Here is a 27,359-nt window from a genome sequence, read left to right on the forward strand (position 1 = left end):
ATTCTTGGTCACATTCCGCCACCCAAAATGCGAGTGCCTCCGGCCATCAGCGCGGGCTTTGGCAGCACCTTCGGTGCTGCCCCGCGCTGATGTCGACGAAAGAAAAAACATCCCTCGAGATAGTACCTATCAGTAAAATATCAAAATTCTAGAGGGGCTAATCAGAAATATAAATTGAATTGTAATGGAAAGGCAATTATGTACCGTGCAAATCACGTGATGCCGCGCGGTCTGCCGTAATCAGGATTCTCGAGAAAGATAAGATAACAGCGACAACAATAACGATCACAATACCTGGAAATGCTTGTAAGTTTGTAATTTTGTAATTGAAGAGTTGTTTTTTTCGTTCTATCATGTTTGTTTCTATAAATTTCTATTTTTGTGTTCTTCATACTAGTGTGGTCGGTATAATCCCAAAGTACCAATTATTGTTTCTCAAGTTTTTGTTTATATGTTGTACAACTACTGCAATGTTGTTTACCGATGAAAATAAACCATGTTTCAAGTTGGTGTTCAGTGTAGTAAATGATTATAAACTATCAGTAATTAGTCTATCTGTAATGATTTGTTCAGTTACTTTGCTGCCTTGAATTGAGAGCTATTTGTGGTCTTACGTCAATGGATATAATAAAAACGAATAGATTGCTAGGTCATACAGTGAGTCAATAAACATTGGACCTCTTTGCTTCAACCACATGCGGTCTATTGCTGGTCGGAACAACTAATAATCGATTTATACATCTATAATTAGTTATTAACAGCAAATTCAATCAATGAATTTACTAAAATACTTTCGGATGTTTTTCAGTTGATTTCTTCTGAACTAGAAATACAAACTGTGACTTTGGTTCTTCCTGTCAGTTGTCTGTTTTTATTTTTAAGAAATGCTATTTATATTGTTAGAAACTAGTTGATATGTATAATGTATAATATACGAAATTGACAAATACATAATAAAAAACACATAGATTTTTATTATATTACAATCCGACAGCTTAACTCATAGATTGTTCATAATAAAAGCCAATAGTCATTAATATTACACTTCAATCCGTATAGAATAATTATCTCTTAGCTTTTTCTTATAGGTACTAGATGTACTTTCTCTTTGCCTACATGTATAGTAAATATTTTTTAAATTTTGGTGGGAAATATAATCTTAGTCAGTGTGGCCGTGACAAATAATGGTTCTCTCAGTTGTCTTTTCATCAAGTTATTATTATGGACTAGGACTGGAGTAATCAGTGACAGTGAGTGAGGAGAGGTTAAATTTGGTGTCTTTCGAGTAAATTGAGTGTTGTGCCTTGTTCATTCTGAATTGTTACTTTCGTAAAATAGGAAACATCATTTAGGTTATGTGCAGTGATCTTAGACTGATAACATACTATTAAGCACTAACTTTTAAATGTTAAAACCAAACTGAACCGAGAAATAAACTGGCATATTGACTGCCTGTAATAATGGTTGGGATAGAGATAATTTATTCTTTTAAGTATACAAGTATTTCTAGTAGGCCTATTTATATGAGCAGGGTAGGGTAAGATAAGCAGACCCTGGCAAATGATATTACTTAATCATAACCATTGATATAATCAATCGATACTGATTAATTATTTTGAACCATTAATTAATCTATATCAACAGCGGATAGGGTACGATAAGCGGACCCGGTTTTTTTTATATCGAAGAATGTAATTATCGATACCTAATATTCGCAGCTCAAATCCTAGACTATCAATCGATATAAAAGTATCTATAGTCCTCAATAACAAACATGTTTTAAATTAAAATGTGAATTTAATATTAACAGTGATCAAACAAATTATTATAACCAAAATTAGGAAAACTGAAGACGACCATATTTGCTCCTCTCACAGTTACATTTGTTTCTTTCCCAGAAGTTTCACATAATGGGTATTTCGGTTCGAGTCCTGGGTACGGTCCAATAAGCGGACCCGGTTTTTTATATCGAAATTGGCAAACGATATTACTTAATCATGACCATCGATATAATCAATCGATACTGATGAATTATTTTTAACAACTTAAATAATCTATATGAACAGCTGTAAACACTTTCAAATAATACAAGGTAATATTTTAAATTTCACGTAACATTGTGTATTAAAATGGCCGTCAATCTTAGGAAGCTTCACGAAATTGCTTTAAAAGATGATAAAATATGTTTTTTATGGCTTCAGGATGTTGGGTTAGTACCTAAGAATCCATTATGTGATATTTGTGGAAAGGTAACAAATGTAACTGTCAGAGGAGCTAACATGGTCGTCTTCAGATGCAAAAAAAGAAGGTAATGGTGGACACAACTTTAGTAAAAACGTTTTCGTTCTGTTTCATTTAGTTAAAGTTATGAGTTTCCCTGATTTTGGTTATGTTCATTTATTATTTGTTATCATTAAATTCACATTTTAATTTAAACATATGATTGTTATTACTTTTATATCGATTGATAGTCTATGATTCGATATACGAATATTAGGTATCGATGATTATATTCTTCGATATAAAAAACCGGGTCCGCTTATTGGACCCTACCCCGAGTCCTACATGTTAAAACCACGAAAAACTTGTCTTATAATCTTTCAAAGCAATGTCGAGTAGTTTTCTAAAATTGACTGCCATTGTAATAATCAAAATGTTACTTATGTAAAATTGAAATATTACCTTACGTGTATTATTGTTTCCAGCTGTTGATATAAATTATTTACGTTAAGTATTGTTCAAAATAATCAATTAGTATCGATGGTTATGATTAAGTAATATCGTTTACCAGTTTCATTTTTAAGAAAACCGGATCCGCTTATCGTACCCTACCCTCAACAGCTGTAAACATTTTCAAATAATACGGGTAGGGTAGGGTACGATAAGCGGACCCGGTTTTTAATATCGAAGAATGTAACCATCGATACTTAATATTTGCAACTGAAATCCTAGGATATCAATCGAGGGTAGGGTCCAATAAGCGGACCTGGTTTTTTATATCGAAATTGGCAAACGATATTACTTAATCATAACCATCGATATAATCAATCGATACTGATTAATTATTTTTAACAATTAACTTAAATAATCTATATGAACAGCTGTAAACACTTTCAAATAATACAATTAAGGTAGTATTTTAAATTTCACATAAGTAACATTGTGTATTAAAAATGGCTGTCAATCTTAGGAAGCGTCACGAAATTGCTTTAAAAGACGATAAAACATGTTTTTTATGGCTTCAGAATGTTGGGTTAGTACCTAAGAATCCATTATGTGATATTTGTGGAAAGGTAACAAATGTAACTGTCAGAGGAGCTAATGGTCGTCTTCAGATGCAAAAAAGAAGGTAATGGTGGACACAACTTTTGTAAAAACGCACTGAAGAATACTTTTTTTGAAGGGTCAAAGTTCGGACTGCGCAATATTGTGACTTTAATGTACTTATTTTCCAGAAATCAGACAAATTACGATTTTTTAATTCTTGAGTGTAGTTCTGATTTACACACTCCATCTAGAAGTACGATATCTGACTGGCTGTCGTTTTGCAGGGAAGTGTGTTTTGTTTGGATAGATGATAAGTTTAATAGGGAAGAAAAGCTTGGAGGTCCTGGAGTGGTGGTGGAAATTGACGAGTGTAAAATTGGTAAACGTAAAAATAACAAAGGGAGGTTGGTAGAAGGAACGTGGATTCTAGGTTTAATAGAAACTATACCGGAAGGACAAAAACGTGGGGGTAGATATAGGATAGAGATTTGTCCTGAAAACAAACGAGATGCAAAAACTCTCATTCCTCTCGTACTAAAACACGTGCAGCCTGGAACAACCATAGTTACAGATATGTGGAAAGCATATTTTGGATTAAGTGATTGTGGTTTTGTCCATTTTACTGTGAACCATAGAGAAAACTTTTTAAATCCAGCAACTGGTGCCAACACTCAGACAATTGAAAGTTGTTGGAGAACCGTAAAACGTAGTCTAAGAAGTGGTATCCCAGCCGACCTTCTTGCAGATCACCTCTGTGAATATTTATATAGAAGAGAGGTACGGTTTTCTGAAGAGGACGCATTCAACCATTTCTTAAAAGCTGTAAAAATTGCTACCCAGGCGAAGACATGTAGATAGTTCGACAAATTTCAGTTTCCTATTCTAATTATTTTTTTGTTCTAATTTATTTTCTATTCCCAATGTTTGTTATCATTTCTTAATTATTTATGGTTTTGCTGTTTGATTGTTCTCGTTCTGTTTCATTTAGTTAAAGTTATGAGTTTCCCTGATTTTGGTTATGTTCATTTATTATTTGTTACATAATTAAATTCACATTTTAATTTAAAACATATGATTGTTACTACTTTTATATCGATTGATAGTCTATGATTCGATATGCGAATATTAGGTATCGAATATTAGGTATCGATGATTATATTCTTTGATATAAAAAACCGGGTCCGCTTATTGGACCCTACCCATCAATCGATATAAAAGTATCTATAGTCCTCAATAACAATCATGTTTTAAATTAAAATTTGAATTTAATATTTACAGTGATCAAACAGATTATTATAACCAAAATTAGGAAAACTGAAGATGACCATATTTGCTCCTCTCTCAGTTACAGTTGTTTCTCTTCCACAAATTTCACATAATGGATTCTTTGGTATGAGTCCAACATGTTGAAGTCACAAAAACATGTCTTATCATCTTTCAAAGCAATGTTGTGTAGTTTTTTTAAAATTGACTGCCATTTTTAATAATGGCATAGTTTAATATTTATTTCTGATGAACTGTGTCACTAAGTATCCAGAATGATGCCGGCTAATGCATGACTGAGTCAGGCACAATTTGGACAAACCTCTGTCAGAGAGCAAAACTGAACTTTGCTCTCTGAACAGGTTGGACAACCAATGAAAAAAATCACTGTTTGCCGGCGTTATTCAACAATATTTGGATATTCATAGAAACCTATCAGCTCTGGTTCACGTCAATAGTATTAAAAAATAAATAAAATAAAAAGAAAACACTACAATTGGAGGCTCGATTTTAAATAACTACTTAAGTTGCTGGACTCTAAATTAAGTGTCTTAATATTATTATTAAATTATATCACTGGCCACACTACTTATAATAGTGGTCAGTAAATTCTGAAAAAAGTTATTGTGAATTATACTTTGTAAATTATTGATGGAATAAATTATTATTATTATCAAATGTTACTTATGTAAAATTGAAATTGAACATAAAATGTTGAAATATTTAATATTAAAATTGAAATTGAAATAATACCTTACATGTGTTATTTGAATGCATGGTTACAGCTGTTGATATAGATTATTTAAGTTAATTGTTCAAAATTATCAATCAGTATCGATGGTTATGATTAAGTAATATCGTTTGCCAATTTCTATATAAAAAACCGGGTCTGTTTATCGTACTCTACCCTATAAGCAAGCAATAAAGGTGGATTTACAATTCTTAGCAAAACATGCTATATGTGGCATTTGTTAAATGCAGTAAATGTTATATAACATTAAATTCAGTACTTTGTAATCCTGTAGGCCTATATGTTACATGGAGCAAATACTATATATTACATATAGAAAATTTGAGTATATATAAAATTTTAGATCAGTAACTTTTGTGAATGCTAAATGGTAGATACAGCAACTATGTTTTCAGTATCAGAAATACGTGGAGAAGGAATTTACTGCTCATAGCTGCGATAATTGTGATTGCCCTATGAGAAGCCTCATTTTCCTCTCTACCTCAACCTTATCTAACATCATCTCCAATGTGATGCTCGACCAAGCATAATGTTTTTTATTGTGGATTTTATAATCTGTGCAAGTTGGATCCTATAAAGTGGGCTGTTCACAGAAAAGGTCAATTAAATTAATAATTATGCCCCTGACCCACACACCGTCACAACCTTCTATTTCAAAACTATTCTCAACAAGACAACAAAGACAGCACACAAACTACAAAAGTTGTTCACGTTTGCCTGGCTTCCACTTAATTGACAGAAAATGCTACATGTACTAGATGCTAGACGAAAATATTGCATATAATATTTCTACATGTAACAATTGCTTGATGTAGCATGGGTTTCTTCGATCGTTATTGACTCTGAATGGATAGCAGAAGTTTTGCTAAATGTCGCAGAATCTGCTAGAAAATAAAGAATTTATTTAGATTAGCAAAAATGAATTTAGATATACCATGTTATATGTACTTTTAAAACTGAGTTTGTCTACTTGTAGCAAATGTGATAGGGTGATTGAACCAGTGAATGAACATTTAGAGACTTGATAGATTTACATTGTTTTTATTTTCTATACAAGACATATTTTATTACATGGTTTTATTCCATTATAATAGTTAGGTCAGAACTATTCAAGTATGTAACTAGAATGTGTTTTTACTACAACTAAAAAGATAATCTTCAGTAATGTCAAGTTTACCAAAATGACTAGTGAATGAACACTTACCACCACTAAATGAATTCCACAACCCTATGAATGAACACTCATAACACTATAGCCTATAGCATTTACTAAAGTCTTTAAAACCCGTAATGATTACAATTCTAAATTAATATACAGTCTTAAAAACCTTGGTATGGTCATGTCAGCAGTCTTAAAACAGTAGATCTATTTACTTAAATCAGGAAAACTGTACATTCCTCTGGCATTTTCTAAAGTTGGTAACGACAAGAGTCCAACTATTTTATCTTCATTATACCAGATTTGGTCTTTGGTAGTGGGCCACTTCCAAAAGTTTGGCCCGCTCTTAGTCATCGCATTTACTTCATATTCATTACCTTTAATATTCACAATCATCCCTGGAAATTCTGAATTTTCATAGATAACAGTGTTATAATCGCCCAGTTTTAGTAATTTTTTGTTAAAGACCAAATTAGAATTTTTGTTATTGGCCTTGTTGTTTTGTGTATTTTCACTGTCTTCTTCAGAACTAAAAAACTCTGTTTCATTTACTTCCTTTAATATTTTTTTCTTTTTAGTTCCTTTCTTGACTTCATTTTTGCACCGTGCTTTTTATATATATACTAGCTGACCCGGTGAACTTCGTTTCACTTATCTCTTGGCCATGTCGCTACTTTTGTTAACATATTTACATATGTACTTTATCGATTTGACAGAGTTACAAAATTCCACATTGATGTGAGTTTCAAAAGTTTTGGACAATATTGGCGAGTACGGCACAATCCAACGATTGTCTACATCAACATTTTGTCCTTTTATCTTCACAATTACAGATCACCCACCGTCCTCAACTCATGGCCGACGATACAACGGGTAACCATCATTTCCCGAAATGGTACAGCAATCAATGCTCTAGGGTATCGCTTAGAACACTTGCCGTCGACCATACAGGGTGAGTTGTTGAAAACTCCGCAAGGTCCATGTATCATATGTTTACTTACTACTGCATGCAATTTTGGGTCAAGTGTTTTATCGGGAATCTCGGCTGAAATTATGGAATCAATGTCTTCTGGCCTTAATTTATCAACTAACCAAACTAATATGTGCGTATGTGGCAGACCACGCTTTTGTCACTCAACAGAGTACATCCAACAACGTACTTGGCCATACACACGATGCTTTATAATGAAATTCATTAAAGATTTTAATTTTTGCTTAACACTCTGGCAGTGATGTCATGTCTATCAACTGGTGTTTGGCCATGTAGCAATTCTTTCTTAATTTCCATCCATTGTGGGTTACAGGTGAATGTAATAAATAGGTCTGGACGGCCATATTTTCTAACATACGACATCTCATTTTGCGCGTATTCGTGCATGTGGCGCGGGCTTCCAATGTAAGTGGCTGGCAAAATTGTCATTTCCCCACATTTTCTGCATTTGCATCGGCATTAATAGCATCACGAAGATGAATATACTCTTCAGATCGAAGCTGCTGTTCGTTTAGACGGATGTACTCGTTCAGTCTCGATTTTGACATACATGTCAACTAATGAAAAAGCCGTTGACACATCAAAATGTGATTTACTTCACCTTCACGGATCATGAATCTGTATGAATCAAAATTCATAGCACTGACTTTTTTGTTGGTTTCAGCACCTGGAATCAGAAATGATAAACAATGACATTTTTGTATACATTAAATACAACACATTTATTGTCAAATTATCATCATTATCATATCGGACAAAAGGCAATCAATACAGATAATGAATTTAAAGCTTTCTGGTAAACAATATTTTTTGTCTTTTTTTACGGTGCGTAAATATAAAAAGATATACTTTACCATGTGTAACAAAAATCTTCGACATAAAATATTGGGTGCTGTCAGGCCCAAACACGACAGTACTTTATTTGCCATCAATAAACACATATCTTCTATCATGATCAATGTCTCATTGTAAATTTCCGCATTAATTAGTAGTGTAGGATTCGAAGTTTGACTTTGCACACGATGTAGCACATCCTCAGACATGTCATCCCTATATTTCATCCACAAATCTTCTGGATTCGAATGGAAACATTGTGGATATTATAATCGCAAACAATGTTCGAATTTGATGTGGTGATGAAGATATGATGGAATCCTTGAGCGTATTATCCCAATGTAAATCATCCTCGAGTAACTATAATAGTTGACACGCCTCATGGTAAGTAGCACACAGATATCTATCAACTGTTCTCAATTAATTGTTGAAACGATGTCGGACCACGAACATGCACCAATAACAATCTAAGATAATAACAATCAGCGTTATTTGGATGTACTGTATTTGTCGGCACTACAATCGATTTCTGGATCGTAGGAGAATGCTGCTCGTTCCAGGTTCACAGGAGCATTGCGTTTGCGGAACTGGTCAATTTCCTCTTCCCCGGCTCGCTGCTGTTGTGATCGATGTGCCCGAACTCGTTGCATTCTTTGTCTATCCACTTCATTCTGATTTACTGTACAGGGATGCTACAGGTCAGGGAAATCAGGGAAGTCAGGGAAAAGTCAGGGAAAAAAAAACAGGACTGGAAATCAGGGAAAAGTCAGGGAATCCGGTCTCAAGTCAGGGAAAAGTCAGGGAATTTCGACGTTGGTCAGGGAAAAATATAAAATCCCTTTACACAAATAAACTTACTGCCGCAGCGCCGAGTCCAAGCCTGCAGACGACGCGGCGCATGAAGCAGGCAGCCGAGGTGGCTCGGCTGGCTCACCCATTAATTGCCAAAAACCCTGGGGATTGCGTCGAAAAAAGTCAGGGAAAAATGAAAAATTTGGTCTGGAAATCAGGAAAAAGTCAGGGAATTTCATTATTGGACTCCTGTAGCAACCCTGCTGTAGAACGCAAATGTGCCATACCAATACGACTGTTATCATTATCAGTTGTCTTTGCTGGTCTTAAGTGCGATTAGCGCGTGAGGTAGCTCGCTGCACATTCGATCTACTTCGACAACCTATGTTAGGTCGTTTTCTTCTCGGCATTGTAAGCAGTATTTGATATTAATGTTTTCTTGCACTAATAATGTTAACCTATAATGACGACAGCTTTTTTACCCAAAATTGCATGCAGAAGTAAATAAACATATGATACTGAGACACTTCGTCATTTGTATTTGTTACAGCTGTTAAACTAATTATGTATACATGAACATCAATCAAAGTTTGACAGGTAAGAACAGTTTGTATGGGAAAATCAAATTGTCGTTTTTAGTATTTTCCTTGCAATTTTCTTATATTTTCTCATCGTTTAAACCTTCCCTGGACTTCCACGAACATTTCAAGACCAAAATTAGCCAAATCGGTTCAGCCGTTCTCGAGTTTTAGCGAGACTAACGAACGGAAATTCATTTATATTTATATAGATATATATATATATATATAGAGTCAAGTCAAAAATCTTTATTAACAATTTCTTCAAGAAATGTAATAGAGTCACAGAATTTACAATCATGTTTACAAATACAGTTAAAGGATTTAACAATAAGTCAAAAATTGGTTTATTTATTAATTGTGTGCAGTTATTCCTAGGTGGTCCTGTAGTTCCTACAGCGGTCAATGAATTCATTGAGGGTATAGATGGTTTCTTCAAGCAGCCAGTTTCGCAGTCTTCTTTTCAGAGTGTTGTTGTCTCCTCTCTTGATTTCAAAAGGAAACAAGTTGAAGAGCTTTGCGCCGGCATATGATAGTTTCTTTGTAAAGAGTTCCATCCTGTGTAGTGGGAGGATGTAATCCTGTGCGTTTCTAGTTGCATGCCCTCGAAAGTCTCCAAGCTTCTTCAAGTTTTTCTTTTTGGCGTGAAGAATTACCTCCAAAATATAGATAGCCGTTACTGTCAGGATTCCGCGATCCTTGAACACCTGTCTGCAGCTTTCATGTGGCAATAGACCCACCATAGTCCAAAGGGCACGCTTTTGCAGGACAAGAACTTTTTGAATATTTGTACTAGATGTACTGCCCCACAGTACCACACCATATCGTAGGTGACTCTCAAACAGAGCATGGTAAGCGGTGGTCATAGCTTCATCTGTACTGGTGGCCTTAACCCTTTTCAGAACAAATGTTGCTGTGCTTAGTTTTTGGCACAAGTAGTCAACATGCAGAGTCCATGAAAGACAGCTATCCAGAATCATTCCCAGGTGTTTTAGTGAGTCAGTCATTATTATATTAGGAGGTCCTGATACCCTATCTTTTAGTCGTCCCAGGTTCATCTGCTTTGTTTTTGTTTCATTGAACAAAAGGTCGTTCTTTTCACAATAGTCTTGTGCCATACTTAGAGATATGTATGCATTTATTTCCAGTTCTTCTACAGACCTGCTGGTAGTGAGTAAGGCCGTGTCATCAGCATACATGATGGGATAGCAGTAAGCTTCTAAGTACTTTGGCTAGTCTGAAACAAATAAAATGAATAGAGCGTATATTAGGGTATTGTTATAGTATGAGACATATTAATGCATTGGTTGGGTCAAATGAACTTCATTTAATGTAGTTAGCTCTGAGATATATTATTTAAACTTTGAATGGGTATAGAATGATTAGTTTCTTGTGATAGGTAGCACTGATATTAAAATTATGGTACTTTGGGATTGTACCGACCACACCAGTATGAAGAACACAAAAATATAAATTTATAGAAACAAACATGATAGAACGAAAAAACAACTCTTTAATTACAAAATTACAATCTTACAACGATTATCAATATTGTTAATGGGGTCAGATTCCGTTATATGCCCCCAACGCTTAAACTTTTTTCAATGAACTTAGAACGTTATAAAACGATGTAGTTGTGTAACAGAACTAACATTCCATCAATCAACAAGCATTTCCAGTTATTGTGATCGGTATTGTTCTCGCTGTTATCTTATCTTATCTTTCTCAAGAATCCCGATTAAGGCGGCCAGGCCGAGAGGCATCACATGATCATTTAAGTTTTTTGCACAGTACATAATTGCCTTTCCATTACAATTCAATTTATATTTCTGATCAGCCCCAAATTTCAGATTCAATTTCTAGAATTTGATATTTTACTGATAGGTACTATCTCGAGGGATGTTTTTTTTTCGTTGACATCAGTGCGGGCTTCGGCAGCACCTTCCCGCGCTTTTTGGGCCGGAGGCACTCGCATTTTGGGTGGCGGAGTGTGATCAAGAATAAAAACAAGTTTTGTGTGTTTTTTCAATAAAGAGTTTAGTTTTTGTTTGGTAATGTTTGTTTTAGTTGAATTTTTGTGTTTGGAGAAATGTAGGGGTAAAACACGTTATCTACTAGACCGCTCGACTTTAACCTCTGTCTGAGGATGGGGAGGGGTTTGCGATATGACATACCCGGTTTTATATTGACGAAATATTGTTCTACGCTAATCTAGTAATCAGTAGAAGCAAAATGTCAAATAACGATTCATGTCTGGGTGTGGTCGGTATAATCCCAAAGTACCAAAATTATTAATTGAGATCTCTTTACATTTTTAATTGATAATAAAGCCAAATAGCCAGGCTTGCAATGATAGGCCTCATACTAGTATTGTAATTGTAGGTAAGAAATCAGTTTTCCACCAACTAGCCTATATTATAATAAACTTTCTTGTCAAAGTTTATGAAATTAGAGAAAGTTAATATGTAGATTTATAAAGGTAGTCCAGGTCTGGCTGCAGTTCTGTATCAGACTACTGTACAACAATCTTATAAAATAATAAGAATTAAAACTATTGACATATTCCATTAAAACTATATCACAAAATAACATACATTTTATCATGGTGTATAAAAAACAAGTTATTTTAGTTTATATTTTGTATTATATTTATTTACATTATGTTTTTTGAATACTACAAGCGTACTGGTGAAGGGTATATGAAAGAACTCAATTAACTGTATTTAAATTTGTGAAAAGCCTATATTTTAAAAAGTCGTGTAGTAAAGTGAAAGATTTTGTTCCTGGTATAGGCTGTCAAAGTGTGATATAAGTTTATGAGGACATAAAAACAAGATGCTATTTAGATGTATGAAGACAAAAAACTGCCATTTATTACTGTAGTATCAACTTGATAATTCTGAACAATAATATTTCTTTGAATAATTGAGCAATTACTTTCATATTTCAATATGACAATCAAAGTCTTTAGCAAGCAAGAAACATGAAAATTAAGTGTCAGAAGTAGCCATTGTTTGCTGAGGGATAAGAAGATTCAGAGTCCACACATTTATCACTGGCATAGGTATAACACATTATAATCAGTCCTGTGCATGAGTAGACTGTGAGTCTGTAATATGTATTATAGATGGATAAAAGTGTAAATTTATCCATAGCTTATTTAAGTAATGAATGCTATACTTATCAGGATTGGAGTGCTAGCATGGTCTAAGCTTGAATTTAGGTACTATCTCAAGGGGTGTTTATCTATTTCTGCCATCAGTTCGAGCTTGGATGATATCAAAGCCCACATTGATGGCCAGGAGCAATTATGATAACTATTTTGTCATACTAAAGTATTTAATGTAAAACTACCTACTGATAACATATCCCCTCGCTTTGGTGCCACTCCGCACTGCTAGTAGAAAAAGCAAAACATCCCTTGAGATAACTTACTTACATTAAAACATAAAACCAATATTTAATACTTTTATTATTTTGTGAGGCTTTTTGTATTTACTTTTGTGATGTGTCTGAAGAAGATATCCTTGATATCGAAAGGCCTCACAAAATAATAAAAGTATTAAATATTGGTTTTATGTTTTAATGTAAGTAAGTTTTCAGTACCAATATAAGCTTCATCTACAACATCCCTCGAGATAGTATCCAACAATCAAGCTCATATCATATGAGAGCCATATCATATGAGAGCCTCAACTCCCTCTTCAGATTGAATGAGATAAGTAACGTCTTACATCAACAATTCTGTATATCTTATCGCTCAGCAGCGTCAAAAAATGGTCTTCCAACATTTAATTTTCATGTTTCTTACTTTCTATGTATTGTTTGAACGTCATACTAAAGTATGAGAAACATTGAAGTTAACTCAATGATTGATCAGAATAACCTTAATTTTTTACTATTGAAGTATAATAGTATATTATATCATAAAATTCATGTTTTAAATGTATGTTTATATTTTACATTATTTTGTGGTGCAACTGTGGAGTAAATTAAAAATTCAAAGCAATGTATAAAATATTCTACCTTCATCTACTATTTCAATTACATTAGGTTAAAAGATTCCATGTTTGGTGTGTTTTTACTGTTAATAGTTTAATTTCTAAACCTGAAACTTGCTGAAAAGATGATCTGTACTGTTCAAGACTGAATCAGCTATCAACAGCCACTTGCTCATTTTAAGTCTCAAGCCATCTTTCTGGCCTCAGCTGAAAAGCAATAAGAAGGACTGAGCTTTCCTACACATGAAACTTTCATGACCATAAAAGCTACAGATTGAACTTCATCAATTCCCCGTTTCCAACCTCTATATTGTCCTAAGAAAGCAAAATAAGGATATATGCCAAGAAGAGCTCAAGTCCGAGCACTGGAGACAATTAATCACAACTATCCTGTGAAATTTTGGGTAAAAATCTATACCATTGGCTCTACTCATTGATCCAGATCGAAGAAGAATAGGTGCAGGTTTTTATGATTTTTTACTACAGAAACCAACAATTAATGTAGTCTTCCTTGTTGCCTCCCAATTCAGGCACTTTGTTTCCCAGAAGCACCATATGAGTAGTATGTTTTGCTCACAAAGAGAGCCTTTGGAGCTAGATACAGAACGGATAGTGTTTCTCCTATGGATCGTGTAACACTGTTTAGTTTTAGGCAATGAAAAAGTGGAGGCACTTGCTGCGAGGAACCAACATGTCACCACTTTAAGAACCCATCACTCTCAAACAGACAATGAGCGAGGCTTCAAAGAAGAAAAAGGAAGCTGTAGTTGAAACACGCCAGATTAGTGCCCATTGGAAGCTGTGGGAACAACTTTGTGTGTGACCCATTCCAAAAAATCTGTCTCTCTGAGACTTTTTGAGTCTGTCTGAGTGGCCAATTTTAGAATTGCCAATGGACATGATTATTTACAAAGTCACCTCCTCTATATTGCTCTTGCACAATCACCACTATGTCCCTATGTCCAATGTGCCACACCACAGACATGGAAGCCATGCACTTCAAATGGTCAGGGCCAAAGATTACTATGTCTAGATTGGGCTACTATGAAGGAGATTCTTTCTAAAGATTCAGAGAACAAAATTGGACCAAACTATTTATTAAAAAAAAATCTTAATTTATTTCATACATACTGTGTTTATTATTATATTTAGATAATTAATGATCTAATAACTGTTCAGAAATACTATTGTCTATTAACAAACAAAAAATAATGTTGCACGTTATTATGACATAATGTTTAAAATCAATTATTGTAAATGATTGGACAGGTATACAGTATACTGAAACTATTTATGTCTGTTACAGGATTTTGAAGATGTAGTTATGGCTTCAGAAACTATAGAATCACTTAATGAAATGACACCTGGGCGTCAAAAACAAATTGAACTCCTGTTCAATCTGCTTGGAACAGTAAGCAGTTTGTTTGGTTTTATCAAATGTTGTCTTTGTATTTTATTGAGTTTCAATAACTCAGTAACTTTACGTATTGTTATCCTGTTCACTATTCTACCTGTCTGCTAATTTAATGTATATTACAGCCTGGAGATCCTCTGCCAGCGAGTGTTTACGTATATGGAGATGCAGCAACGGGGAAGACCCAAGTAATCCAAGGAGTGCTTAGTCTCACATCAGCTCGCTTTGCTCTAGTCAATTGTGTGGAATGTTACACAGCTCGACTCTTGTTGGAACCCATTCTGCAAAAACTGCTAGGTGAATTGCATTCAAAATGTTTAATAGGACATAAATTAGTTAACCACGAAAAAAATCTCTGTAACATTCAATAACACACCAACTTCAACCATTATGGTACTGGTCTCTTTTAATGCATTGCTATTTATTTTGTATATTTTGATTGACATGATTGATTTGAATAGTTTCAGTAAGTGTATCTTTACAATTCAAATGCAGTGGCTTCATTGATCCATGTACTAACATAAAAATGTAATTAAATTAAATTAAATTTGTTCTTTATATTCTGTAAAGACTTTCAAAATTTTGTCCCTAAAACACTTTGAAAACAAATTACACTTTATAATAAACTAAAAAAATCTAGACTGGTACAAACTAGTAACCTCAAAACAAAATTGGAATAAAATTCTTGTGCTGTAAAAATATGCTTTTTATAAATTTAAAACATCTTGACCATCTGCACCTGCATAATAACCTTTCTTTAGAACAGAAAAAATCATGACAATTTACATAATGTAAGTTTTTTAAAATTATTTTGTGTTTGAAGCTATCATATTAATCATTGTTTCTTAGGGGGACACTTATTCTCTAATACCAGAAATAAAGGACAAACTTCCAATACACAACATAAGTTTGATTGCATTCTTGTAAATAAGATATTATATTAGAACAGAAGATGTTTTTAATGGTTGCTAGAAAAATTAAATCAACAAAAGGAAAAATATTGAAAATCACTGAAGGACTGTATAATAAAATGTATCATCTTTGATTATTTTTTTGTATGTCCAAAAAATTAAATTTAAGAATTGATTTAATTTTAGTTCACATAATAATAACACAGTATTTTATGTCCTTAGTAACCTCTAGGGTTTTTTTTTTTTAATTTTTAGATAAGTATATAGTACATAATTTATGCTATTTTATAATTTTACTGTTTTGACACCTTTCTTGTACATTTATTTGTTATAATATTATATACTATTTGAATAAAAAGTTTCAATAAAAAATTGTAAAGTTAAATAAATTAATTTGAGAAAAATATTTTGGTTGTTGAATACATATTATGTAATATCTTTCATTATAAAATATTAAAAATATCTATCTCTATTCTCTATATGATCATTTTCATCTGTGGTGACACAATTATTTATGTGAGGCAGACAATTCCATGTTTGTTTTTCCATTGCTCTGAAAATGCCTTCTGATTTATCCGTCTTGTCCTCTTAGTATTATTTATCTCACATTATTGAATTGTGTTGTAAGTGTTTTTTTTTTTTATAGATGATGGGTACAACAATGAGGATAGTGCAGATAAATGTGACAATATGATGGTTTTGGTGAAACAACTGCGCATTGCGGCTCACAAAGGTCAACTGGCTGACGACCATTGTGTTATAGTGAGTTTTCAAATAATTTATATTCCCTAACAGAATTTACATCTGGCTGGTTTATACCTAGCACTAGAATCTACATTGGGAACAGCAAAAACCAATGTTGTCACTTACATCTGGGTAACACAATGGGTGCCCAGTAGCTGCAATCACTATTGGGAAATGTCAAGTGATATATTGGGTATAAATTGATTGATTAATATAATTTGTACTGCGGAGGATGATTGTTAACGTGTTCACGATGATGTGTACGCGTACACTTTTCTTTGTATTTTATTATTGCGTTTTTATTGTTTGCCTGTGTTGGTAATTTGTTGAATTTAATCCCGCGCTTAAATAAATACCTCAGACTATCTTGTACCCCATTGCACACAATTGCTTAATTTTTAAGGTAAATTAATTTTTTTAGGTACCCCATGGGCTACACAGTTAAAAATTGAAAAAAGTAATAAAATAATTGTTTTTGTGCAAAATTCAAAGTCTTTATAATAATGGCAAATTACGGTTTTTTGCCATTATTATAATACAATTCGACAACAAATAAAAAAAGTCTGGAAAAACGCTGATGTCGTGAACGTGTTAAGTTGGCTTACATGTGAGGGAAAAATCTGTTCTGCTTTAATCACTGGCTGCAACAGACCTTCCCTTCTTACAAAGTGGCATGTCAAAGATAATGTCCAATATCCCTGTTTATGGCATGAGGAGGTAACCCCATTCCCCTACCCTTACACATTCTGAATATCCTGTCACTCCATATAGCACCACAGAAGACTTTATAGGTTTCAATTCTGTTGAGGTTTCTTCATCTTCTTGAACAAAATTAAAAATATAGTACCTACATGCTGTACTTATTTGGTCAACAATATTTTATGCTTAATATTCTTTAGCATTGTAAAAATACATCATTGTTTCTTTTGGTGGGATCACTATTAGTTTTAATTGAACAAATGACAGTCAGATGTATGAGCTGGAGTTATATTTCCCATTGCTTATGCTTCAGTGTGTTTTAAGTTTTGTACCTGGTAGTTGTTTAAGGCTACCACCTCAAACTCCTCTCTGATATTAGTCTCCAATAAGGGTGATATATGTCTGGTATGTATGTCTGCTTCCACCAAGTGCTTGAATTTCTTAAACCTTCATCAGTTGCTTCCTTAGTATTGTATTGAGCTTAATAGACAGATTATATTTTTTCTCAATAAATCTTCCTTCACCAGAGAATATGATTGTATGCATGATCAGTTATTTTTATTTTTCCTTGTATCATTTCTGACCCATTGAATGTTATAAAATTTAAAAAAATTTAATGTCGTAAATAATTGTTTTTATCCATCACCTTGTTATTTTCTGATTATCTAGTAACAATTTTTGAACTATGATTAAAAAATACCAGGTATAAAACGTAATCTGAATTGAGTTATTAAGCTGTTTAAAAATATTGTATTATAACTTATACAAAAGCATGAACACGCAACTGAAATTTTAATAAATTACAAAGGACTTTAAATATACGAATAAATGGGTGTAACAGGTTAGTATGTTGGTGTCTTAATATATTTTGTAACAAGTTAGTATATTGATGTCACTTGTTATGTTTTATCCCTTATTGTAAGCATTATTATTATTATTATTGGAAACATGAAGATAATATTATATCAAGATGCTCATCAGATTGTTAAAAGTTATTAATTAACTGTATAGGTTAGTATTTTTATTTTTAAGAACTTATTAGTAAATATTTAGCTCTAACTGATCAATTGATTTTTATTGTCACAGGTTTTGGATAACTGCGAGCGATTGTTTGAACTTGGAGACCATTACTTTGTAGCATTCCAGAAATTACAAGAACTGACGTCTCTCTCAAACTTGTGTGTAATTTTTATCAGTCAAATCTTGCCAGAGAAGTTCTGTACAGTAGTCCCATACATAAGAATATTTTTCCCTCAGTATAACAAAGGTTTGTTAATAAAAATTGTATGTCTGATCTGTTGTATGGTTTTGTCTAATATCAAACCTGCAAATAAATTTGTATTAGATAAAATGTGAATGATAAGGAAAAAAATTATATTATAGTAGGTTGGTATAAGAGTCTTATGTTGTTAAAATTGTAAAGTACCATGCTGCGAAATCCATTTATACGCATCTAAAATTATAGATCAAAATAAAAAAACTGTAATGTTTTATATATATAGTATATATGAATATAATTAAAATTGCTAAATCTAAAAAGGTTTTAAATGAAATAAAAACTAAGTTATTAAAACTTAAAGAATACTATATATATATATATATATATATATATATATATATATATATATATATATATATATATATATATAGTATTCTTATTAGTCTTATAAATTAGTATATATATAGTATTCTTTTTCCATTAGCAATTTTAAGTATGATCAATCAATGTACTCTTTATTCATAAAATGCACATAAACATATATAGAATAATGTTAAATGGCCTAACGTTAATCCTAATTACTGCAATGTGCTTCGTGATGGTACCAGGCTGAATTGATTCAGTTGCTTTGATGAGAACAGTTTATCGTTTATATTATTTTAAGAACTCATTTGATCAAAGCTGTATACATAGTATACTACTCATCATTTCATTTGACACAATTTTAATTTGATATGTGTTAATTATTAACTCAATTTGATTGATTCAAGTAGAAATTTCCAATCTGGACAGAAATCCAAGGCATAAGAGCAAAGATGTGGCTAGCTTTGGCTTTCATTTTGTATCTCCAGTGTTACCAACCAAGCAGATAGACATTTACTGCTTATATATTTCATACGAGATTTAGCGATTGTCCAAGATAGTGTAGCTATGCCTTAAATATTAGGCCTTGAAAATAATGATCAGAGGTATCTACATGTTTATAGAAATAAAAGGTAGCATTATCAGTTATCGGTCTTCCCTCTACTGTCTCTTTCATTAGAGCCAAATTTAGATTGTTAATCAAATCTATTGATGGCCAACTTAGTCTAGTTACTTATCATACCAGTAATTAGATAAGGACTGTAAACATCGTATTTCTTTGCTCTTAGGCCTTGAATTTCTGTAACAATATTTTTCAGATTGGAAATTTCTATTGGAGTCAGTCAAATGTAGTAATTAAATATAAAATAATTAATAAATCTTAAGTTGATTTTGAAAATGCATGTTAAAATTGTTAAGTTATTAACTTAAGAAATCTGTAAAGTTATTGCCACTTACTTACCACCACTTTTTATTGTAATGATTTCATAAGGTGAATGTAGCAATAGAGGGTAACTTTAGTATTTGTTTACTTTCAATTAAAAGTAGTGTTGTATTTGCAGATGACATTCTGAATATTTTAATGAGAGAAACACCTGATAGTGAAGATGAAAAGGATTTGTTCAAACAGTTTCTTGTATTTTTCCTTGACACATTTTACCTGGCTACAAGGGATCTCAATGAATTAAAACATCAGGTCAGTACTCGGAAAACTATGAAGTTTTTAAAATTTTGTTATAAATAATATCTAATAAAGAAAACATATGTCAAAACTGTAAAATCTTCAAGTATCCACGCATTAGTGCTCTGTTGTAGTTTAAGATTAAAAACATAGTCATGACACAATAACACTAAAATAAGCAATACAAATATTTATAAAACACAAATCACTACTATACGGTGGCCACATGATTGCATGTCCTGGACTGATGGTTTACAACTACAACTTGTCAAGATGGAATTTGTTCACCGACCCATTGTTTCCAGATACATTTCTGTGTCAAGCAGTGAAATGTGCATGAGCGCATGAGCGTTTATCTTATCATTCAGTATGTTGTTTTGGCCACTTTTTACTGCTGTATATCTCATAATTGTCGAGTGTGGACATTAAACTACTTTTCTGTCATTTATGAATAATATGTTGGTTTTTATTTATATTGCAGTAGTTGTGTCCACATTGTTGTATGGGATGTTCAGTGTAATGTGACCATTTGGTAAAAGTATTCTTTAAAAGTTGTTCCGTAAAACGGGATTCTTTTACGGAGATTTATTAAGTCACTGATTTTATTTACAGTCCGATAAGCGACAATGCATCCATGTTTTGCAAATATGTTGTTAGCTTTGTGGTTCAATGTATTGCCATTTATCAGAGTTACTTATTTTTTATTTGTGGACTCGTTTGGATGGCATTTTTGCAATCTGTTTTTGTGAAGAATGGTGTCTATTACTTTATTGTTGTAGCCATTATCATAATCTTTATATTTTATTACCTTGATTTCTGTTATATAATCTTCATTATAAATGGGAATTTTTTTAATGGATGAGTGAATTGAATGCTGCCATTTGTGATGAGATGTAGGTTTGGCTGGATTGAGTAGGTTTATATCAAACATTGTGTTAATGCTGATTGTTATTAATTTGAATGGTCAGATCCAAGTAATTAATTTTGGGTCCTTGCTCGATTTCATTTTTGAATTTTGTTTTTGGGTGAATGGTATTTAGATGTTTGATCTGTTTATTATTACTCTTAAACAAACATATATCATTGTCCATGTATCTGAAGTAGTCAACTGTTTTATATCTTAACTAGCTGTTCTCGGTGGCTTTGCACGCTTTTTGTAAGCTTTGCTCGTGTATGAGCACTTCTGGTTCAAGTGAATTATATTGTCAAGGCCGATGTAGAGTTTACCTTGTTGACACTATCAAGAAAATCTGCCAAAAGTGTATGTTTATAGCCATTGTACACGTACATGTACTTGAATGTTAGAATAATAAAGTGGTCTAACATTCAAGCTATAAGGCCAAACAGAAATTCATTTGAAAGACAAATATCCATAAAAACTTAGTGCCTTCACATAGTGTGTGGTTATTATACACAACTATCTCGTAATTGTAGTTTACAATGTGCAGGCGCTTTGATAACTTATATATTTTGCAGTGCCTCCTGGTGGTAAGTTACATCAATGGGCATAGCATATAAACCTTCTACGTGGAAAAATACATACTAATTTTTATAATGATCGGTCAAATAGTTTCTGAATCTATAAAGGACAAACACACAAACATTCATTTATATATATATATAGATTTGTTACTATGTTTATTTTAAAAGTCTTTCAGGTATATTTCAGCTAATATACTAGATAATGGGGTTCCAATAGCCAAACCTTCATGTTGAATTAAAATTAATTTTGTTTTTACCAGTTTTGTAATTTTTCATACATGATGTATAGTTTCATAGCTTAAACTATTGTGTTAATTTAGCTTTCTTTTCCAAATGTCTTTGTATTATTTGATAGGTATGTTTGTATACATATTATCTACATCTAAGGACATTAATGTTTATCCAGAACAATAAGGTACATCATTTATTTTATCTATGAGTTATGTTTTTAACACTATGAGTACGTTGCAAATATTATAAAATCTCTCTACGCCCAAAAAGTCGAATTAAACTTTAACTTGTACAAAACACATATAATTTAATTGTAATCTCAGTAATTTAAAGAGCCGAAGATAAAATTCTGCCATTCCTGTATAGCTTGGCGAGCTGGGAGGATAACAACTTGAGACTCCATCCGAGTTGTGCGAGAGATAAGTTTTGGCCACATCAGTGGCCTCCCAATCACAAAGAGTTAAGGACCCAAGTTGCAAAGTGTAACATTTTTGGCAGAATATAACGTAGGTGTGAAGAGATTAAAAAATTGGTTTGACCCTTCCAACGTGTATTATGGCTTATCTTGCACAGTTGAATTTGCTTAAAACACGTACAACGGAAAATCTTGTAACTATAGATTTTGTTATAAACTGTAGTATTTAAATCCGGTGATAGAGTGCACTAAAGGTCAGACAACAGCTGCGCTTCTTTCATTGTTCTTGGCTTCCTGTTATTGTTCCGAAACTGGTTTTTGTAACTACTGACTGCAATTTTGGACAGAACACTAGTGCTTTTGTTGGAGTTTTCCATATGGGAAGAGTGCCAGTGTAACTCCTCTAGCGTGTAAGCTTTATTCCTGTGTTGTTTTGCGTGTTAAATTATATATCTGCACATTGTTCTCAGTTGTAGGTGATAGGAGTTTTATTTCTTAAAAATAGTGATTATATCTGTGCCAAATGAGTGCTTGGAAGTGCTTCACGCTCAGAAGTTGGCAATTTCCATGTTTAGTATAGTCAAGCATTTTAATTTGTAAAAAAATAAAATTCCTAAAAAACAATTATCTTTTGTTTTGTTTTATTCAGTCCTAAAAGAACTTCAGAAACCCAAATTCAAATAGAACTTTAAACAAATTAAAAATTATTTTTGTATGATATTAGCATGATAGGGGGAAGTACAGAAACTTCCATTCAGTGTTCTAAGGGTTAAGTATTGTATAATAATAAATAAAACTATTTGACTTATCCAGGTGTCTGATGTTTCTTGTACACTCCATTGACAGATTGCAGTTTACTGCTCCTCTTTATTCACCGTTTGTGTACATTGGTAGAGTATTATCTTATCAGGAATTAGTGGTCACGCACAATATCTTTATTTGTCTTAATAAATGTTTGAAAGAGTGACCATGTTTCAGATGATTGCCATCTACCCGAAGTATGTGGAGCCAGTAAAGACAGGAAGAATCAAGCCTACTGACACTCACGGACTATATAAAAATATTGCTCCTCACATTAGAGCTTGTCTCAACAACGTCTATCTTCCCGGGTAACTTCATTCATTCCTATCCTAGGCATAACATGTTATATTCTTCATTCATATTGTGCATTAGTTTAGGGTAATTCTGTATTTAATATAAAGACCATATTTTATTTCTAGATGACGAATTGGTTTTGTTACGTTATGTGTTCTCGTTTTGGATTGTTTAGTAATGTTTTTGGAATTTTTAGTATTTGATTTAGTCTGGATAAACTTCTAATGATGTTTATGTTAGCAACCAGTGAGCCCAATAACTAATAAGATTTTGTGTTTTAGTATTGGTGGAACTGAAAATGCCAATTCAAAATCAGAAACAGTATTGACCACTAAGATTCTACAATCATTGGATCTTCCGTACTATGCGAAATATTTCCTAATTGCTGCATTTCTTGCTTCATACAACTCACCAAAAGAAGATAAACGATTATTTTTGAAAAATCACGGAAAGAAAAAGAAAAGATTGGTTCAAGATCAGAAAAAAGAAAATGCTAGCAAAGAATTGCTTGGTCCTAAAATATTCACTTTGGATAGATTGCTAGCAATCTTCTATGCTATAATGGAAGAGAAGACTCCACTAAATGCTAACTTGTTAGCTCAGGTAAATCGCTTTGCTCCTTTTATGTAGTAATTTTATCTATCCATGTAATGTATTTTAAAGGCAATGCCCATTTTCAGTAAATTTAAATAAAACATTTTTTTAGTTTATTACTATTATAAAATATTAATATTTCATTTACAAATTGAATTTTCAATTAAGTTGAAAACCAAATTAATATATTTATTTAGCTAATAAAAATCTCCAAGTAACTTTATGAATTTTATTTAAAGATACTCTAAGAAGAGAGATTTGATTGGAAGATCTGACTTGATACTTACAATGTGGAAGGTTAGTTCTCTCTGTCGGCAGCATTAGAAATGGCTAAGCATTCCATTAAAAGAAATATTTTTTGCAGATTGTTACAACTTTATCAACCACAGAAAGAAATGTTTCATTCAGAATTTCCTCTTGCAGAAAGGAATATAATTTTCCTACTGGGGAAATAAAATGGTCAGTGAATGTAAAAGGTTTCATCTAAATGTTCCTGTTTTAGTGTTTCCACATGTTATATCAAGAAAAGGATTAACTTTCCTAATTGATAGATGCAGGACTGTTTTTCTAGCATAGTATCACATAGTGTTTTGTCCTCTTTGTCATAAAACCTGAGTGATGTTGAATACAATATTTCAGATCTCTTCCCTGGTTGAATTGAGATTGTTGGTAAAACTGGGAGAAGACTTAGACAAGCCTAAGTACAAATGTGCAGTGGGAATTGAATGTGTAGAAGCAATATCAAGGTAACTGAATACTTGTTAATTCATAGATAATACAGAGGCATAAAATATTTTCATTAATGTAACAGTAATTGCTACAAAGAAAGTTGGTTATAAACAATAAATGGTAAAACCATAAAAATTTAAGTCAGTGTTTTATTGAGAATTCTCTGTGTTGAGAAATTGATCAGTCAGCTACTTGTTCTCCTCCCTCTTGAGATCTTTTACTCTGGAAGGCAAGGTTAATGTTTGTATCAAAACCGCATGGCAGCATAGGGATGTTCCCAAGTAAAACGCAATCATAATATGGAAGTCATGAAATGGTCTTGATTCTCAGTGTACAGATTCACTCACAGGCCAGTTCTCCGAATAGATCTGGGGATTTACTTGGGCTGTAGGATAGCAAGTATCCTTACAGTTCAGTTTTGCATAACAAGCACTATTCTCATATTATAAGTTCATGTACCACCCCCACACAAGTAAACCATATATTATAGTATTTGATCTGTATGATGTAAAATAAACCATTCTTATTGTAATTTTAGTCCTTAAGCTTATGTGGCCAGTGTCATTATTTTTTTCTGGCTTACATCATGTAAATATTGAAACAAAAGTAGAGCCTTTGAAACGTTTCAGCCTTATATCCAAGTTCAAAGTTGTTAAGATTGACAACATTTTTGATGAATGAATATTATGACTTCACAACATGGCTGAAATATCAGAGGATTTTAATTAGCTAAAGTAAAAAATCCTATCCATCCTTTTTAAGAGGATATTTTTTCATATCAATTATTCAGTGCAGATTTAATTAAACAACTTGGATGATAGTCGTTCTTGCTGTGTTGATGTCATCGCCTATATTTCTTTTCATAGTGTAGAGATGAGCTACAACTTTTTCTGCACTTTGTCAAAGAACAAGGTCCGGGTAATGTTGTGGAAATGGTCATTCTGAACACTTTTACTTGTTCTTGCAAGTTAATACCTGGTAGTCATGTTGTTTCTGAGGTTGTTCAGATATTGTAGCAAGACATTTGTGAACTAAAGATACAGCACAGGACCAAAACTGATCTCTGCACATTTCATTAGCTACTACACCACATGCCAACTTGACCTGAACAACCATCATTTATTGAAAAGATGACCTACTTAACTAAAGTATATTTGCTTGAGAGTATTTAAAATTCCAATTTTAAAGATACAAAAGCTTTATAAATATAATGTACTTATTTATTTATTTTTTTTTATCCACAGTTATCCTATAATTTTTTAATTTTGTAAACAAGGCCTTTCGACATCCAAGTTGCCATTGTAGCAGGTGCCTTGGATGTCAAAAGGTCTTGTGTACAAAATTAAAAATTATTGGAGAATTGTGTGTTTCTTTCAAAGAAAATGTTTTTTCCAATTAGAAGAGAAATTAAATGAAATTCTAATTTACATTAACTTTTTTATTTAGAATTAAATATTAAAAAACCTCAATTATTTCAATATTTATTTTATTTTGCCAACATAGCAAATAAAGTGGTGATAAATTGTAGATATTTTTGATCTGGTTCTTATTTTCAGAACTCTGGATTTCAATGTGCGGAAATATATGGTGCACTAACTGAAGACACAAACTGAACTGAAAGAAACCACTAATTTGTTATTTTTGTTAGTACAAAAGCCTGTGATGTAATGTTATCAAATAAGATTTGATTTGTATTTTGTACATTGCATTTAGTTAATAAAACAGTTAAAACACAATTGCATGTTAATCTGTCATTGAGTGTTACTTTGCCTACAGATTCTATATATAAGCTAATGTATGTATAATATATATGTGTGTGTTCTCAGGGCTCTGCCCCACTGGCCTCTAAAGTTGCAAATAATCCCCCAAAAATGCATTGCTGCAAACACGTGTATTAATAGAACATTTTATTAGATGTTATCAGTTGGTCGTGTTAACAGCTGATTACATGGAAACTGATCACAAGTATACTAATTAATAATAATTGTTTTTTGTTACTATATATACCAGTTTAGTCTAGAATTGAAATTCAATTAATCATAAAAATTGTGAATACCTGCAAGTAATGTACTCAATATTAGGTTCTTTTGACATCATGGCTCAGAATGTTTAAGAGTAGATGAAGAAAACATACAAGGGATGAGCAATAACATAACTCAATGAACAATTCTTCTCTTCATGACAATAAAGCGAGTGCAACAAGCCTCTGATCATTGCAAAATAATGGAATAAAAAAGTAATGCATCAAACACAAAGTGCAATTTATTTAGGGGTGAGAAAGCATCAAGTCTGTACTGATGGGTTATGATCGGGTCTATATTATTCCTAGAATGAATCAAGGAAATTGGATATTACTATAAAAAAAGATCAGAGAGCAAGGATTTGCATAGTACTGGCCTCCAAAAGAGATTTTAATGATTTTAACTAATTGTAATATTATAGATGTGATTGACAGTATTTTTGTATTCCTGTCATACAAAAGCTACTAGGCCTATGTTGGATTGTGTTAAAATTTTGCATAAATGCTAAATAATATGTTCCTCATTATGCCTACTTCTGTGTTAAAACATCATAGACTCCTTCCATATTAAATCATAAGTGATCTCACTAAGAAAGCTAACATACTCTGACTAGGATTCCTCCCTCT

The 27,359-nt window shown here is 32.5% G+C and overlaps 1 protein-coding gene across 3 annotated transcripts; it reads left to right on the plus strand.

Annotated features, from left to right (window-relative positions):
* Positions 1–1,167: 1,167 nt before the first annotated feature.
* On the plus strand, positions 1,168–26,448 carry LOC124354912 (origin recognition complex subunit 5-like). 3 transcript variants are annotated; one of them, XM_046805714.1, is made up of 10 exons: positions 1,168–1,463; positions 14,943–15,047; positions 15,176–15,347; positions 16,608–16,723; positions 18,491–18,671; positions 20,048–20,181; positions 23,273–23,403; positions 23,671–23,992; positions 24,623–24,729; positions 26,269–26,448. In XM_046805714.1, exons 1-10 carry the CDS (start codon positions 1,461–1,463, stop codon positions 26,306–26,308), a joined length of 1,311 nt encoding a protein of 436 aa, XP_046661670.1. In that variant the 5' UTR covers positions 1,168–1,460; the 3' UTR covers positions 26,309–26,448. The 3 variants fall into 3 exon arrangements, with proteins under 3 accessions (XP_046661670.1, XP_046661671.1, XP_046661672.1); XM_046805715.1 differs by having other exon boundaries at positions 1,175–1,352; XM_046805716.1 differs by having other exon boundaries at positions 1,231–1,250.
* Positions 26,449–27,359: the final 911 nt, after the last annotated feature.

This window comes from Homalodisca vitripennis, chromosome 2 (genome assembly GCF_021130785.1).
Source record: "Homalodisca vitripennis isolate AUS2020 chromosome 2, UT_GWSS_2.1, whole genome shotgun sequence".
Lineage (NCBI taxonomy): Eukaryota > Metazoa > Arthropoda > Insecta > Hemiptera > Cicadellidae > Homalodisca > Homalodisca vitripennis.